Source organism: Somniosus microcephalus, chromosome 7 (genome assembly GCF_052327205.1).
Source record: "Somniosus microcephalus isolate GS21.2 chromosome 7, FLI_Smic_1.0, whole genome shotgun sequence".
NCBI classification, from domain to species: Eukaryota; Metazoa; Chordata; class Chondrichthyes; order Squaliformes; family Somniosidae; genus Somniosus; species Somniosus microcephalus.
The window spans coordinates 240,311,464-240,328,589 of NC_140993.1; the positions used below are offsets into that span (position 1 = coordinate 240,311,464).

General features: G+C 46.0%; 2 protein-coding genes across 2 annotated transcripts in view; one reads left to right on the forward strand and one right to left on the reverse strand.

The window, feature by feature from the left end:
* Positions 1 to 17,126, forward strand: part of LOC147115177 (fer-1-like protein 6) — a 904,394-nt gene that overhangs the window by 398,552 nt on the left and 488,716 nt on the right. The gene's annotated exons all lie outside the window — the stretch shown is intronic.
* LOC147115181 (fer-1-like protein 6) lies at positions 762 to 13,701 on the reverse strand. The gene is made up of 4 exons (XM_085993911.1): positions 13,611 to 13,701; positions 13,282 to 13,445; positions 4,825 to 4,925; positions 762 to 1,667 (listed from the first exon to the last, which is right to left on the reverse strand). The coding sequence occupies exons 1-4, from the start codon at positions 13,699 to 13,701 to the stop codon at positions 1,487 to 1,489; spliced, it is 537 nt and encodes a 178-aa protein (XP_085850037.1). The 3' UTR covers positions 762 to 1,486.

The following is a 17,126-nucleotide window of genomic DNA, read 5'->3' on the forward strand; positions in this document are numbered from 1 at the left end:
TATTTCATTGTCTCCTTGGGTGCTTATACAGTTGCCTTCAGTTGCCTAGCCAAGACAGCAATCAAGGACGCCTCCACAACCACAAGGTCAAGGTGCTGTGTGATCCACTCAGGTGAGAACTTGTCAAAGTCGCCTAAGCTTGTGGACTAGGGTTTGGAGCTGCTTTACATTTAGATTCGCACACCTCATAAATGTGAGGCATTTTAACCTCTTCACTCAGCCTGATTGTTCCTAATGGTCATTGCTTTTCACATATATATTTTTTTGCAAATGTTTTTAGAGCCAATTTTAATATTTTTCTACATTTTAAGCTTTGATAATATCTCCCAATCTTTTTTGTTATATTTCTCTTCATTTTTCAGCCAATTGTTACCAATACTCTTGCTGGCTGAAAGGTGAATGGCCTGGGCCACCGTCTTCTCCATAGCTGCTGTCAAAGTGTTTGAGTCTGGTAGAGAGGTGGCATCGACAGACAGGGAAAATCTTAGTACTTTTCTGCACCCCTAGATTGATGGCCTTGCCACAGCACAGAGATTCATCTATCACCCCAAAATAAAGGTGAGTTCAAATCAATCTCAGCTGAGACGGAAATATTTTGTTCTCATGAGAATTTTACTACAGCTAGACTATCCTTTATCCGAAAACCTCAGGACCAGCCGTGTTTCGGTTTTCGGAAAATTTAGGATTTCAGAAGGTATTTTATAAGACTGGGAAATTTGTCGGGGGTGGGGGTCGGCGGGGGGTGGGGGTCGGCGGGGGGTCGGGGTCGGCGTCGGCAGGGGGGTCGGCGGGGGTCGGGGCCAGCGGGGGGTCGGGGGTGGGGGTCGGCGTCAGCGGGGGGGTCGGCGGGGGGTCGGGGGTCGGCGTCGTGCGCACGACTTACGCTGAACGAAAAAACTTTCGGTTTTTAGAGGTTTTCGGTTTTCGGAAGTTCGGATAAAGGATAGTCTACCTGTATTATAATTTTGTTTTCGCTAATTCTGAAATTGAACAACTCCTGTGCTTCGCAGATTCCGTTTTCCAGCAATTTATAAAACATGAGCCAATTTGAGTGATCGTCTTCAAGGTTACAACACTGAGCATCATAACGTGAGGTGTGAACAAATAGCAAAGCATAAAGAATGTTGCTTTCAACATAGTTGTCATTCTGGGACTAGTCTGCAAACAGACTATAAAATTACCTATTTGTCGGTTAAAGCAGAAATCTTTGCACTTGTATTTCATAAACACAGTGTTACAGAGTTAGGATCGTATCTGTGTATTAATTTAGGCTCCTTAGTTCAATAAAGCAAATAGGAACCATTTTATCACAGTAAATCAAACATCTGCAAGAAACTTGCAAAGATTTCAGTATAAATAGAATGACCCATGAAACACATGAAACTGAACCCTGAAATATAGTTGATAGGCTTTGGTTGATTTAAGACAGTAATGTTGATCAGTACATTTGAGAGGAGTTCTTCAATTTCAATTAAAAAACTTTAGTTCATCCATTCACTATCCTCGTACTTATTGCACCAGGCAATGTGTAGAGCAGTATCGCAATAAACAAAAATAGGATTAGCAAAATTAGTCCAACAATGATGTGCTTCTTGTAGTTTCTCCAGATCAGATAATAAAGGCACTTGAAAGGGTTGATGAACCAAGAGAAGGAGATATCAGGACGGCTATAGGGAGGAAAGAAAAGCTTATTAAAACAGTTTAAGACCAGTGTGAGTACAGTGTTGATGACCCTTTAAAACTGAAATACTACAAATGTGCTTGTCGAGGGACACAACCCACTGCATACAAGCACAAGATGGCAAATGCCTAAACGTAGGGGGCGACTTTCTGATGTCCGAGGAGGCGGGTTTGGAGGTGGGAAAGGCAGGAAAACCAGAAACAATGAGGGTGGGTTTGGAACCCGCCTCCAACCCGCCTCCACGGAATTTTGCTGGTGCCAGTTTTGGAGGGCGGGAAACGGTCCCGCCTCCAGCTGCCCATAGCGCTTGTTAGGAGGATTAAATGCTCATTAAGGGCATCTCTAAGCCTATTTTGAGAGGCCCTCGTGATTTTTCAAGCATTTCAGCACGTTCCACGACCCTCCTAAACCACGCCAGGTAAACCTGTCGGCTTGACTAGTGGGTGGTCTCCTCACAGCTGCAGGTCCAACAATAGATCGTTTATTTCATCAGGGATTAGTTGCAGGTGCCAGAACTTTGCTTTAAAAAGTCTTTGAGCACTTTTAGCAGGCCTTCCGAAGTCGGAGGTGCTGCAGCTTGAATCTATCAACTGTGGGACCTCCTTGGAAGACCCTCTCTCCGCTTGCAATGAGCGCTTCCCCAACGGAAGCATCTGCAAACAGCATGGGATCCATTCGTTTTCTTTCTCCATGGACCTCAGATTTGGATGAGGAGCATCCACGGCAGCAGCAGAACCAGGCAGTTCAGGAGCAACAGCAGCAGGAGCCTCAGCCTCCTGCTCAGGCAGCTCAGCAGCAACAGCAGCAGGAGCCCCAACCTCCTGCTCAGCCACCTGATGCTGCACGGGGCAGAAGGCGCCAGCGCATTGAGGCACCTCACTGCAGGAAAAACCCCTGACAGAGGGTTTACAGACAGAAGATGAGCCACCTCAACATGAGTGAGCAGCAGTGCCAAAGGAGGCTGAGACTTTCGCGAGAGGTTGTCCGAGAGATCTGCGGACTGCTGCAGCACGATCTGGTGCCCAGAGGAACGGGTGGACACCCCTTACCAGTGCCTGTCAAAGTCACCACTGCACTCAACGTCTTTGCCTCAGGCTCCTTCCAGGGATCATCAGCAGTAGTTCCCAGTCGGCCGCCCACAGTTGTATCACGCAGGTTACCAATGCCCTTTTTGCTAAGGCCCACAATTACATCCAGTTCTCAAGGGATCAAGCAAGTATACCGCCTGTTCGGTTGGCTTTGCAAATATTATAGGCATGCCAATGGTGCAGGGCGTCATAGACTGCACACATGTGGCCCTTAGGGCACCCCATCACAACCCAGCTATCATTGTCAACCGAAAGGGCTTCCACTCCCTCAACGTACAGCTGGTGTGTAACCACAAGAAGGAGTTCTTGCATGTTTGCGCCAAGTTCTGTGGTAGTTGCCATGACTCTTTCATCCTGTGGCACTCTAATGTTCCTCCGCTTTTCTATCTGCCAAACCAACTTAACGGATAGCTCCTTGGTGACAAAGGCTACCCCCTGAAGAAGTTGCTAATGACACTGATCAGGAGGCCAGCTAACGAGGCTGAAGAGCGCTACAATGCCAGCCACAATTCAACCAGGTCCATCATCGAGCAAACCATTGGGTTGTTGAAGATGTGCTTCCGTTGCCTTGACCAATCAGGGGGAGCCCTGGAGTATACAGCATACAGGGTCTCCAGAATAGTCATGGTCTGTTGTGCACTGCACAACATCGCACAGCGTCATGGCTTGCAGCTTCCTGATGAGCAAGTGGCTCAGTTCCAGCACTCCTCAGATGAGGAGGAGGAGGAGGAGGCTGAGGAGGAGGAGGATCTGGAGGAGGAGGAGCAGGACGAGGAGGAGGAGGAGCAGGAGGAGGTCAGAGTGCTGGTGTATCGACCAGCAGCAGTGGCAGCACGTGAGCACATGGCTGCCCAGGATGCAAGGGATGAACTTATCCTGGCTAGATTTGCATAGGTTGCCCAAGTTGACACATGTCCTTGGCTCCATCCAAAGACATCATTGACAATGGACATCACTCTCTGGCCTCCTATCACTCAGGCCACCAACCTGACAACACAAGTATGGCGGAGCCCGCAATGTGGAGCTGCGTATTATATCGCCAACATTTTGGCATCAACTCATTTTAATGCTTTCCAACAGGGATGGCATTTCATCAATACACAGAAACATTCTCGCAATCTGCACACAGATCTGGAGGTTATATCCTTTGCCAGCTGTACCCACACAGCCTTGGTTTCTTTGGGAGGCCTCTTCCTCCCAGATGAGTGGAAGAGCACCTTCCTGCTAGCTGTCACCCCCTCAAACAACATTTGCAGCGCCTCATCCGAGAGCCTCGGGAGGCCCTTGCCTTGGAATTGACGTAGTGATTTCTCAGAATATGTTGCAGGTGGTGCAGCATAGGCAGAAATCCTGTGGAATGAGCCAAGGCAGCAAGAAGCCATAAAATCAGACTGGGAAAGTGATGGCAGCAGAGGTGAGTTTCAGTCCCAAAACACTAATTGACCAAGGGCATCCCACACCTCTGAAATCAAGTGGCCAATCATGGGAAAATCGCAATTTTTTGAAAACTATCTGTGGAGGTGAGTTTCAAACCCACCCAAACCGAAACCCGCCTCCATCTCGCCTCCAGTGAGAAAATCGCCCCTGACAAGCAGCAATAACTTTATAATCAAAACCCAATAAGTACTATGGTGGAGAGTTTACAATGTGCTGATCTAATAACTACAGGCAATGTTAATGTTAGCATTAAGTAAATTGAAGTGACCTCTAATTGTTAAGAAACCACTTAGGTTAAAGTTGGAGTAAAACCTGTACAGTTCAACAATATTTAACTCAACCCAGTCCTACGCGCTTACCAAAATGTAACCTTTGGCTAACAAGAATTTATGCAAATTTGGTGGATTTTTTCCAATATCCTTAGCTAATGATATTGCATAAGGAACAAATTAAGATAAATTCAATATAATGAAAATATATATTTATCAGAACAAACATGCATGCTCGTGTTTCAATGGTGAGTGAAAGTGGCAAGAAAATTTGAAAGTGCAGATCAAATCACTTGAAACCCCCAGCTTCTATAACCTTCACCCAGTTCAGCAGTGAAACCAAACTTACTTGGGTTTTTCCAGTGGTTCTGGCTCTTTGCGACCAGAGCCAACTGGATTCTTCTCAGCCTCTTCGGCAGTAGCCAGGTGGAATTCAGCTTCAACCTTTCCCTAAATTAGTTGTGTAGAAATCATGAATAGCAGCACATACGACACTTGTGAGCAAAAAATACCATGAATAACAAAAGTACAAATTTTAGGTTGAGAGCGTTGATCAGTGCAGAATGGCTGCTATTAACAGGTGTATTTTAATTTTAAAATGCATCTATTAGTAGATTAGAATTTGATTAATTGTCCCACATCAAGAATGCTCTTCTAACACATCTCCTGCACTCCTGACAAGATAAAAGGAGAATCTTGTTTGTTTGGCAATCCTCTGTCACCTCTAACCTCCAACTTCTGCGTCAGCTGTGGCTCAGTGGGTAGCACTCTCTAGGTGGGAGGGGCTAGGAATGAGCAGGTGTTACTGGTTGCCTGGTTGCAGCAGGGAGTTGGAGTGAGTTTGTAAAAAGTTGGTGGTGGTTTTTGTTTTCAGGTTTTAGGGCCTTTTTGGCCCATAAACAACAGCCAGATGGCTGCTGAGGGGTCCGGAGTCCCGGGCCGCTCAGGGGACAGTGTTCGCAAGATGAATTTAATTAGGGGAGAAACTGTCGTCGGAAGGGAAAAAAAAAGGCCCAAAGATTTGGGCCGGGACCCCAGGAAGTTTGGAAAAGAAAACACGGTGGTGGTTCAGTGCGAGGATAAGGAGATACGAGCTTGGGATATGATCCAAGCAGTACATGAGGACTGTGGCGAGGGAAGCTGCTTTGCCTGCCGACCAAAGCCGAATGTTGGGTTTGAGGTGACAGTCAGTGGCCGAGGGGAGGTGGAAAGACTTTTACTCAGTTTGAACGTTGGCGATAAGTTCTTGGAGGTATCTCTGCTATATTCGGAAGAGGTCGTGGTCTCATTCTTAAACTTGCCAGTTTATATTGAGGACGATGTGCTAATCAAAAAGTTGGAGTCGTGGGACATTAAAATTTGCTCAGCAATAAAGAGGAGATACTATCCAGGAACACAGGTAGCAGATGGAACCCGTTACATAAAGGTGCGGTTCCCAAAGGGGGTAAAGTCATTACTGTACAGCATGAAATTCTAGACAATGGAAGGAGTGCAGTACTTCCGAGTACTGCATGATAACCAAGTAAAGGTTTGTTATTATTGTCTTGGACACGACCATCTTGTAAGAAACTGTCCAGACTTGTACTGTTATAATTGCAGAGAGTCTGGATACATCGCTCGGAGCTGCAAAGTGGAGAGCTGTGTGGTGTGTCACAAAGGCCCCACCCACTGTGAGTGTGAGGCAGAAGGAAGCTCTATGAGTGACGAGGAGATGGGAGAAGGAGCAGGAGGTGTGAGTGGAATGGCCGGAGGAGCGGAGCAGTCGGAGGGCACAGCTGGTAAATTGAAGGAGAAAAGAGCACAGGAAGAGGCAGAAAATTGCGGAGCAGAAAACAGGATGGAGATGGTGGAAAACACACCAAGTACAGTGGAAAAGAACAAAGACAGCAGCGGGCAGCAAGGGTCGAGTGCAGACTCGAGCCTTAATACGGTTCAGCTCTCCTTAAAGAATCTGGTGTCCGCGGGGGGAGAGGAGGCAGGAGCGGGGTGCGTGATAAATGTAAGTACTCCAAAGAAAGACGGGGAGTCGGACATCTCGGTGAGCAGGAGGAGCCAAGACAAGGAGAGGGTGCAAGAGGCAGGAGCCTTAAAGGGGCAGCAGGACGGGAGCGGCGAGACAAAGATGCCAGAAGGGAGCAATATAGGTGCACCATTGTCCCAGAGAGAGAAGGATCAGGGAGCAAGGGTCAGCGGTGGAGATGAGGTCGAAGGGAGTGACGCTGTTGGAGAAACCGCGATAGCAGGAAGACTCTCTATGGGAGATGATGTATCTGATGGGGAGCAGGCACAGAGGGATACAGAAGAGCTTAAGAGTGAGGAATTAGAGGGGGACAGAGACATGGAAGTGGGGGGTGTGGTGGCATCATGTGGAAAGAGAAAGGTTAGTGAGGGGCAGAAGGAGGGAGAAAGGGCAGCTCCTTGGCCCAAACTTAATGCAAGGAAGAGGCTGAAACAGCAGGGAAGGTTCAAACAGGAGGTGAAAAAGAGTCGGAGGCTGCAGGAAAAAGCAACAGCTAGCCAAAAAGTTGGGAAGGAGCATCAGAGGAGGGAAGGGCCAGAGATTAAATGATGGGGAGATTATCAGGCATACTTCCCTTCTTTGGAGCCATGATTACATTGGTCTCGATTAATGTGAACGGACTGAGGGGTGAGAAGAAATTGCAGCAGTTGTTGCAGGGTTTTAAAGGCAGGGACTTGTTGGGGTCGATTTGCATTGACCCGTGGAGTCGGGATTGGAGGCGTGCGGGGGGTTAAAGTCCCGAATTCGGGGGTCCCGACACCATCCCACCCCCAACCCGCCTCCATGTAAGTTTCAAAGGAGGCGGGTACCCGCCCCACACTGGGACCCGCCTACCCGAGGCGGGAAGGGATTAGTGCCAATTAACTGCCTGTTAACAGCTAGTTAACAGGCAGTTTTTAGCCTAATCCCTATTTTGAATGTTGAAATGTGGGATTCCTGACGGCTCCAAACCACGCCAAGTTACAGGAGTCGGGCCGTCGGGTTGAAGGACTTGGAGGGGTCGAGATGTCGGTGTTCAGGTGAGTGATGGGTGCATGAGTGCAAAGGTAAGTGTGTTTGGTGTGTGTAAAGTGTGTAAAGAAGTTTAAATTACCTGTACTTACCTTTACAGCCTTCCTTCCTTTAGGTTCGGGGAGTCCATCATCTCACCGGCACAGAAAGCAGTATGGCTGCGATCTGTCAAAAGTTATAGCCTGCAGCTTTCTGTGCCAGTGAGATTTCTAATTGAGTCTGTGTAGAAGGACTCAGGTTAGAAGTAAGACTGTCAGTGTTTGACAGCTTCAAACAGCTGTGAAACTCTGATATTTCATCTGTCAAAACACCTTGACAGATGAAATTTCAGTCTGTGATATCACCTGTTGCCGGGTGGCCCTTAATTGGCCTGCTGAGCCCGCTGGGCAGGCTCAACAAGGTCAATCAAGTTAAAATCATGTGGATTGGCCGCATCTCGATGGAGGTGGGACTACAACCCCGAAAGTTGTAGTCCCGCCTCCAACCCGACTTCTGAATGAAAATCACCCCCGTTGTGTCTGCAAGAAACCTTTTGGGATGAGGATATCCTAGAAAGAGTTCAGAAGGTTTGGAAGGGAGAGGTGTTTGCAAGTTGTGCAAACAAAAACAGTAGAGGGGTGGCTGTTTTGGTGAGTCCGTCTCATGAGTTTTTATTGAAGGTTTAGGAAGCATTTGGTTTCGGGGAAAATTTCAATAAAATGTTTTTGAAATCGATTAAACTTCTCCCTAGGTTTTATAAGGGGGTTGTAGAGACTTGGGCCCACTTTTTAAAAAGTGTGCAGTTTATGCCCAAGGGGCCTGAGGAATTTTTAGAACAGCCCTTATTTTTGAACAGGTGGGTCAACATCGAAGGAGAGGATTTATTTAATCAAGCTTTTATAAAAGCTGGTATTATATGTGTGAAAGATGTATTATACGAGGTAATTCCAGGTTGGTTGCCGGAAGCGATAGTGAGGGACATGGTGTGGGAGGAGGATCAGGAGGTAGAGGAAAAAGCAATAGGGATCATGTATGAGAAGATTGTGAGGGCAATGCCACAGGATTGGATGGAAGAAATAAATGCGGAAATCTCCAAAGGAAGTAAAATGCGTCCCGCTTTTCCATGCTTTCTGCTGGAGAAAGGGGGAGAGTTGGTCCAATTTGACAACAGTAATACTCGAGATTTCTATGAGGTATTTAGAGATTGGAGATTCAAGACACCTGCTGGTCAGGAGTTTTGGCAGAGTATATACCCACAGCTGGAATTCAACAGGATTTGGGAGGGAGTGTGGGCGAATTTTAAATGTCCAGAGTGGATTGAACTGGATTTCAAATTGGCTCATAACAGGATTTTTACCATGACGGTCTTGTGCAAGGTTGGACGAGTGGAGCCGGCAACTTGCCCAGTGTGTGGGATACGGGATGAGACTCTGTCCCATTTACTGGTGTTATGTCCACAGTTAAATGATTTTAAGTACTATGTTCGACAGTTGTGTGAAGCTTTTTTGCTGGGTGGGGACTGAAGAGCAAGAATGGGAATCCTGTGGGACTCAATTTTGAGATGGGGATTGCAGGAGAGTCTGCCTGAGTCTAGCGGAGCGGCAATTAATTTAATGTTCAGTTTGGCTAGATTCGTGATTGTGCAAAGAAGGAATGCTCTGTTTTTTAAGGGGAGGAGAATCAATCTGAAAGAGTATTTTAAATACAAGCTAAAAGATCATTATAAGGCTCTGTGGATGTTTTATTCAGAAAGGAATTTAAAGATAGTATTTTACAATCAATTTTTAAAGCACAATTGATTAATATATGTTACAGGAGACAAATTAAACTTCAGGTTTTGATGTTAAAATGTGGTGGCAGAATGGCTGTGCAGATGATACAATGAAATGATCACGATGTTGTAAATGTTCTTAATGTTCAATAAAGTATATTAATAATAAAAAAAGTGGGTAGCACACTCGCCTCTGAGTCAGAAGGTTGTGGGTTCAAGCCCCACTCCAGAGACTTGAGCACGAAAATCCAGGCTGACACTCCAGTGCAGTGCAGAGGGAGTGCTGCACTATTGGAGGTGCCATCTTTCAGATGAGACGTTAAACCGAGGCCCCGTCTGCCCTGTCAGGTGGACGTAAAAGATCCCATGGCACTATTTTGTCCTGGCCAATATTTATCCCTCAATCAACATCACTAAAACAGTTTATCTGGTCAGTATCACATTGCTGTTTGTGGGAGCTTGCTGTGCGCAAATTGGCTGCTGCGTTTCCCACATTACAACAGTGACTACACTCCAAAAGTACTTCATTGGCTGTAAAGTGCTTTGAGACGTCCAGTGGTTGTGAAAGGCGCTATATAAATGCAAGTCTTTCTTTCTTTTACTCTCTTCATTACAATCCTTCTTTATTTTAATCAATTACTACTCAGACTGTTCCTCTTAAACTCCAAATCTGCTATCCTATATGCTCTTTCCGCTTCCCTCCATCCTCACTGTGTTGAAATCGAGACTTGTCACCACATCTTCTACAATGACTCATACTATCCTCCGATGGTGGATCTTCTTCCCTCCCTCAGTTTTCCCTCCTTTCTATAATCAATACATTTAAAAAACCCAAACTCTGGGTCACCTAATGGTTACTTATTGATTTATCACATTTTCTCGCCAACTTTTTCACCCTCGGTGATTTTCTGCACCATAGGCCCAAGCCCTTGATCTGTGTTTCTCAGTAACAGAAACCAATGCTGTTGGCCAAATGGTTAGCTAATGGTCATGAATTAAAATGTACTGGCACAAATATTCTTCTTAGGGATGGCCATCGTGCAGTCTCAACCAGTTAGTTTTCCCTGTTCCAATGAAATTCGGCTGGAGTCTGCTCTATAGAAACATGTTATTGCGGTTAGGAAATGGTAGGATATGTAGAGGATACCTAATGGGAGACAGTGGGCCATCTCGCTTATTCTATGAATCAGGAACCCTTAATAATTCAAGAGTGAGTTTATGACGATTTTCTTCATGAATTAAGTAAACTGGATTTACACAATTCCTTGCTGTGTATTTTTCCCATAAGTGTTTTATTTTAAATTTAATTTTACTCACTATTATTACAAGCATGTCAAGGCTTTGGAGAGGGTTTAGAGGAGATTTACTAGAATGGTACCAGGGATGAGGGACTTCAGTTATGTGGAGAAATGAGAGAAGATCGGATTGTTTTCTTTAGAGCAGAGAAGGTTAAGGGGAGATTTAATATAGGTGTTCAAAATGTTGAGGGGTATTGATAGAGTACATAGGGAGAAACTGTTTCTACGGTCATAGGGTCAATAGCCAGAGGGCACAGATTTAAGATAATTGGCAAAAGAACCAGAGGGGAGATGAGGAGAATTTATTTTTATGCAGCGAGTTATGATGATCTGGAATGCATTACCTGAAAGGGTGGTGGCATCAGATTCAATAGTAACTTTCAAAAGCAAATTGGACAAATACAGGAAAAGGAAAAATTTACAGGGCTACAGGGAAAGAGCAGGTGAGTGAGATGAATTGGATAGCTCTTTCAAAGAGCCGGCACCAGCACAGTGGGCTGAATGGCCTCCTCCTGTGCTGTATGATTCTAGGTAGGATGACTTAATACTCTTTCTGACAAGGTCCCACATGGCAGGCTGGTCAGAAAATTTAAAGCCCATGGGATACAAGGGAAAGTGGCAAGTTGCATCCAAAATTGGTCAGTGACAGGAAGAAAAGCATAACGGTCGATGGGTGTTCTTGTGACTGGAAGGCTGTTTCCAGTGGGGTTCCACAGGGCTCAGTACTAGGTCCCTTGCTTTGTGGTATACATCAATGATTTAGACTTCAATGTAGGGGGCATGATTAAGAAGTTTGTAGATGATACAAAAATTGGCCGTGTGGTTGATAGTGAGGATGAAAGCTGTAGACTGCAGGAGGATATCAATGGAGTGGTCAGGTAGGCAGAAAGGTGGCAAATGGAATTCAATCCGGAGAAGTGTGAGGTAATGCATTTGGGGAGGGCTAACAAGGCAAGGGAATACACAATACGTGGTAGGGTACTGAGACATGTAGAGGAACAGAGGGACCTTGGAGTACATGTCCACAGATCCCTGAAGGTAGCAGGACAGGTAGATAAGGTGGTTAAGAAGGCATACAGGATACATTTCTTTATTAGCCAAGGCATAGAATACAAGAGCAGGGAGGTTATGCTTCAACTGTATAAAACACTAGTTAGGCCACAGCTAGAGTACTGCATACAGTTCTGGTCACCACATTACAGGAAAGATGTGATTGCACTAGAGAGGGTACAGAGGAGATTTATGAGGATGTTGCCGGGAATAGAGAGTTTTAGCTATGAGGAAAGATTGGATAGACTGGGGTTGTTTTCTTTGGAGCAGAGGAGGCTGAGCAGAGATTTAATTGAGGTGTATAAAATTATGAGGAGCCTAGATAGAGTGGATAGAAAGGACCTATTTCCCTTAGCAGAGCGGTCAATAACCAGGGGGCATAGATTTAAAGTAATTGGTAGAAGGATTAGAGGGGAGTTGTGGAGAACAATTTTCACCCAGAGGGTTGGGGGGGTGGGTGGTGGGAGGGGTCTGTACCTCACTGCCTGAAAGGGTGGTAGAGGCAGAAACCCTCATCACATTTAAAATGTACTTGGATATGCACTTGAAGTGCTGCAACCTACAGGGCTACGGACCAAGACCAGGAAAGTGGGATTAGGCTGGATAGCGCTTTTTCGGCCGGCACAGACACGATGGGCCAAATGGTATCCTTCTGTGCCGTAAATTTCTATGATTCTATGATACTCCCTAATGTGAGTTATTTGATATCTGCCTCCTCAATCCCAAGGTGTCTGCTCACCATCCTGGGAAAAAAACAAATATATATATTTTTTATATTTTCTCTTGGGATTTATTTATTATGGCAAAGCATTTATTGCCCATCTATGATTGCTTTGAGGGCATTTATAGTCAACCAAATATTGTGGGGCTGAAGTCACATGTAGGCCAGACCAGGTAGATGTGGCAGGTTCTCTTGCTGAATTCAATTTCAGAATTTACCCTGGGTGGGATTATAAACTCATGACCTCCGGGTTACTCGTCCAGTACCATACTCTACTAATTAAGCAGTAGACACCTCTAGCCTAAACAAGTGGCTGTGGAATAACACTCCAGTATAAGCCACTGCCTTAAAGGGGGGGACAGAAAGGAAATTGAGTGGAAATTAAATATACGAGTTAGCACTCTGTTGATTAATTCTATCCAGCAGAATGTGGTAGAGCTTGAGCTAAAAAATGCAGGTCTAGAAATTCGTTCGGGCCAGTTTTCAAGTGTCAAAATGGGCGCAGGGAACAATCCCTGTGCCTGAAAGGAGGCCCGAAGATCGTGGAAAATTGGTCCTCGGGCCTCATCTAAAGAATGGTGGTGAGCTGTCGCCACTGTCACACCTCCACAGGCAGCTCGCCCAGCTGAACAATCGAACTTTGGACTGCCTGAGGGGAGCGGGAAGGGGGCTCATCGCAGCCAGCAGAAACGCACGGTATTTTGAATGGGCTGCGCTGCCCCTTAAAGCGGCTACACGCCCAAATAAAATGAAAGGGAACATTGGTAGAGACTGCCCAACTCACTTTACTCATGGCTAATAGAGAGGAGACTTTCTCTGGGTAAATCAAACTCAGCTTGCCAATGAGAAAAGGAAAGTTGTCTAACTCACTGCATCACTCAGTCCCCTATTTCTTTTTCATGTGGTAGAAGTTTAGTTTAATTTTATTTATTACAGATAGGAAGTACTGTACTTACAGTGAGGTCACCTGACTTTTCTAAAGGCCACCAACCCCGCAGACGTTTTTGCTGAAATATGGAGATAAGTTTAGTCTCAGAATCCTCTGCGATCATATCCAAGTCACATTTCTTAGCTGCTTTTGCACCATTAGGAAATCCATTCAGATCAAGTTCCACAGATCCTACAAACAGAAGGGGTCAGAAAAATACAAATGCACATGAAAAACTGCTTACATTGGATAAGTCCCTTCAGGTTATGGACAATGTTGTGAAGTGAATATTTTATCCATTCCCTTTTTTCAATCGTCTCTACATTTTAAATCCTACTTTTTTTTCCCCGCAGTTACCGTGCATCACCACATTCTCCACCAGTGGAGAAGCCAGGCCAACAGTCAACAGAAGAAGCAGGGAAAACAACCAATGAATTTGTGGCAACATTTACATTCAGGATGCTTGGAAGGAGCTAGTTTAACTTGGAAGGAGCTGGATGAAAATTACTACCAATCATTTAAAAAATCTGAGATTCATTCCCCTGAAGATGTAAAAATGACTTTGTCTCAGAACCTATTTGGGCAGAAAAATAAGTCACTGATAATGGCACTAACTTTATTCATTCACATTCATGACAACAGTAAAATATACCTGTAAATGCCGAGAGGTGTGCAATCAGTGGCCCAGCAGAGCACAAGGGGAAGCTAGATAAGTACATGAAGGAGAAAGCAATAGAAGGATATGCTGATAGGGTGAGATGAAGAGGTGTGGGAGGAGGCTCGTGTGGAACATAAACACCGGCATGGACCAGTTGGGGTGAATGGGCCATTTCTGTGCTGTAAATTCTATGGGGGCAATTTTCCCTGGATACCTTAGGCGGTAAAGAGCTTCCAAGGTGGCCAAGATGGGGTCTTAAGCTGAAAAAATGTTTTTGCCCGCATTTTACGCAAGACGCCATCTTGGCAAAGGAGTTGAAGCTTGCGCTAGGAATGGCCGCCCGAAGGATCGTTAGGGGGTTGACTGCCACTTAAGTTGCCTGCTAGCGCTCATTAAGGAGGCTGCATGGCATTTTGCTGGCCAGCGCGTGACCTAACGCCCTCTCATAATAGCGACCAGCTGATTGGGAGTAAACAAGTCGTTCCTGAGGATTTTGAGCGCTACTTAAAGGTATATCCCCTTTTACTGTTCACTTGCTGCTGGACTTTTGAAGAGGACTTTTGAGACACATCGGGAGACTTTGTGGGACACATTGTCAAGACTTCACCAACACTCGAGCAACATTTATTCTGGAAATTCTCTGAGGACTTCACCTATAAAGATTAAGTGCTGTGCTACTCTCTCTTATTGGACACCTTATAGGAGTCACCAGGAGAAAGGGAGTGCTTGGTGTTGTGTCTGTGTATAATAAGACACAGAGTGCAGGAGAAACGGTACAACAGGTGTTTACTCAACGTGGCTCACAGTGGAACTGCCTGTACAGATTACTACTCAGTGCTATATACAGGTGTGGTCACTGCCGGTACTACAGTATACATGAGCTGTAAAAAGTAGCTCCCCCCCTTAAAGGTATACACATTACAATTCCTCCCCTTTTAGATTAACAGTACCATAACACTCATTTAACTATTAAATATCAAACTAATTACAATTAACACTTTTAACATGCAACATTAGCTGAAAATAGTCTATTTATATATTCAGTCTTTGGGGAGGCCTCCTGATCCTTTCTGGATAGCGCCTTTCCCGAGTGTCTTGCTCTTGGTGCGGAGGCGATTCTGGCCCCCTGTCGTCGGTTGGTTCATCAGCTTCCAATGCTACTGTTTCTGGGGTAGATGCGACCCGTATGTCAGGTTCATCACCAGGTACGTATGGGTGAGGCATGGGGTTGACTTGTTGCTGTGACTCTAGGATCTGGTCAGCATGGCGTCTCACGATGCTCTCCCCAACGTCCACTGTGTACATTAGTGGGCCCTGCCGTGTGCATATCGTTCCTGGCTGCCATTTTTCTGTTCAGTAGTCGCGGGCCAAGACTGGTTGCCCTACATTGAAGCTCCTTGTTGGCTTCTCATGGATGTGCTGGAATTGCTTACTCTCAACATCTCTTCGTACGTTTGGTCTGAGCAAACCCAAGCGAGATCTTAACCTTCAGTTAAAGAACATCATGGCTGGGGCCTGGTTGGTGACTGCATGTGTCGCATTCTGGTAGGCGAACAGGAAATTGTCCACCTTGTGCTGCAGCGGAATGTTGTCATTGTACATAGCCTTTATTGCCTTCTTAAAGGTTTGTACGAACCTCTCAGCCAATCCATTTGTGGCTGGATGATACGGGGCGGATGTGTAATGCCTTACCCCATTCTTTTTCAAGGACCTCCTGAACTCTTCGGACACAAACTGTGGTCCGTTGTCGGAGCAAATCTGTTCTGGCAAGCCATTCCTGGCAAAAATGGTCCGTAGGACTGCAATAGTTTTCTCCGTGGTGGTGGAGGACATTTTGATGACCTCAGGCCATTTCGAGTGCGCATCCACGGCTATTAAAAACATTGAGTCCATGAATGGACCAGCAAAATCAATATGCACCCGTTGCCATGGAGATGAGGGCCGCTCCCATGGGTGTAGAGGGGCCTGTGGTGGTGCATTTTGGACTTTCTGGCATCCTGAGCAGCTCTTGGTCAGGTCCTCGATTTGTTTATCGATTCCCGGCCACCACACATAAGCCCTGGCTAGGCTTTTCATTTTTACCCCTCCCAGATGACCCTCATGAAGCTCATTGAGCACTCTATCCCTTAACTTGGGTGAAATTACCACTCGGGATCCACACATCAAGGTCCCCCGGCACACTGACAGCTGTTCTCTCCTTGTCGAGAATGCTGGCAACAGTGAGTCGCCATGTGCTGGCCATCCCTTCACCGTCAAATCATATACCCGAGACAGTGTCGGGTCATTTCGGGTTTCCTTTTCGATACAAGCGTTAGTTACCGGTAGGTATTCAACTATAGTCGAATGGAATATTTCGACAGGATCCACTGCTGGTGCTTCCTCCGCAGTAGGCAGTGGCAGGCGTGATAGCCCATCAGCATTTCCATGCTGTTTCGTGCCCTTATATTCAATCTCATAGTGGTGCGCCCCTGGAAAAAGTGACCATCTTTGTAGTCGTTGCGCAGTCATCACCGGAACGCCCTTCTTCGGATTAAAAATGGAGACAAGAGGCTGGTGATCAGTCAGCAAGGTGAATTTCTGCCTGTGCAGATAGTGATTGAACTTTTTCACTCCCCACACTAGGCTGAGGGCCTCCCTGTCAATCTGGGCGTAGTTACGCTCGGCTGAGGTTAGTGATCGTGACGCAAAGGCTATTGGCCTCTCTGAGCCGTCCGAGAATTTGTGCGACAGCACCGCTCCAATGCCGTAGGGTGATGCATCACATGCCAACCGAATTGGTAATGCCGGGTTGTAATGGGCCAATGCCTCTTTTGATGTGATTAGTGTTTTGCTCTTCTGGAAAGCTCGTCTACATTCGTCACTCCACTTCCATGGCACCCCAGTTTGCAGTAGGGTGTTCAGTGGGTGTAGTATTGTAGACAAATTTGGCAAGAACTTATGGTAGTAGTTTGCCAGCCCGAGGAACGACCTCAGTTGTGACACATTTTCCGGTGCTGGAGCCTTGACTACTGCCTCAATCTTCTCTGGGGACTTATGTAGCCCCTCTTTATCGATAACGTGGCCACAATACGAGATCTGTTTTCTAAAAAACTCGCATTTGGGGTGGTTAGCTCGGAGCCCATATTCCTGCAATCTAGTGACCACCTGCTCCAGGTTGGCAAGGTGATCACTGTCATTTTCGCCCGTGACCAGGATGTCGTCCAAATAACACTGGG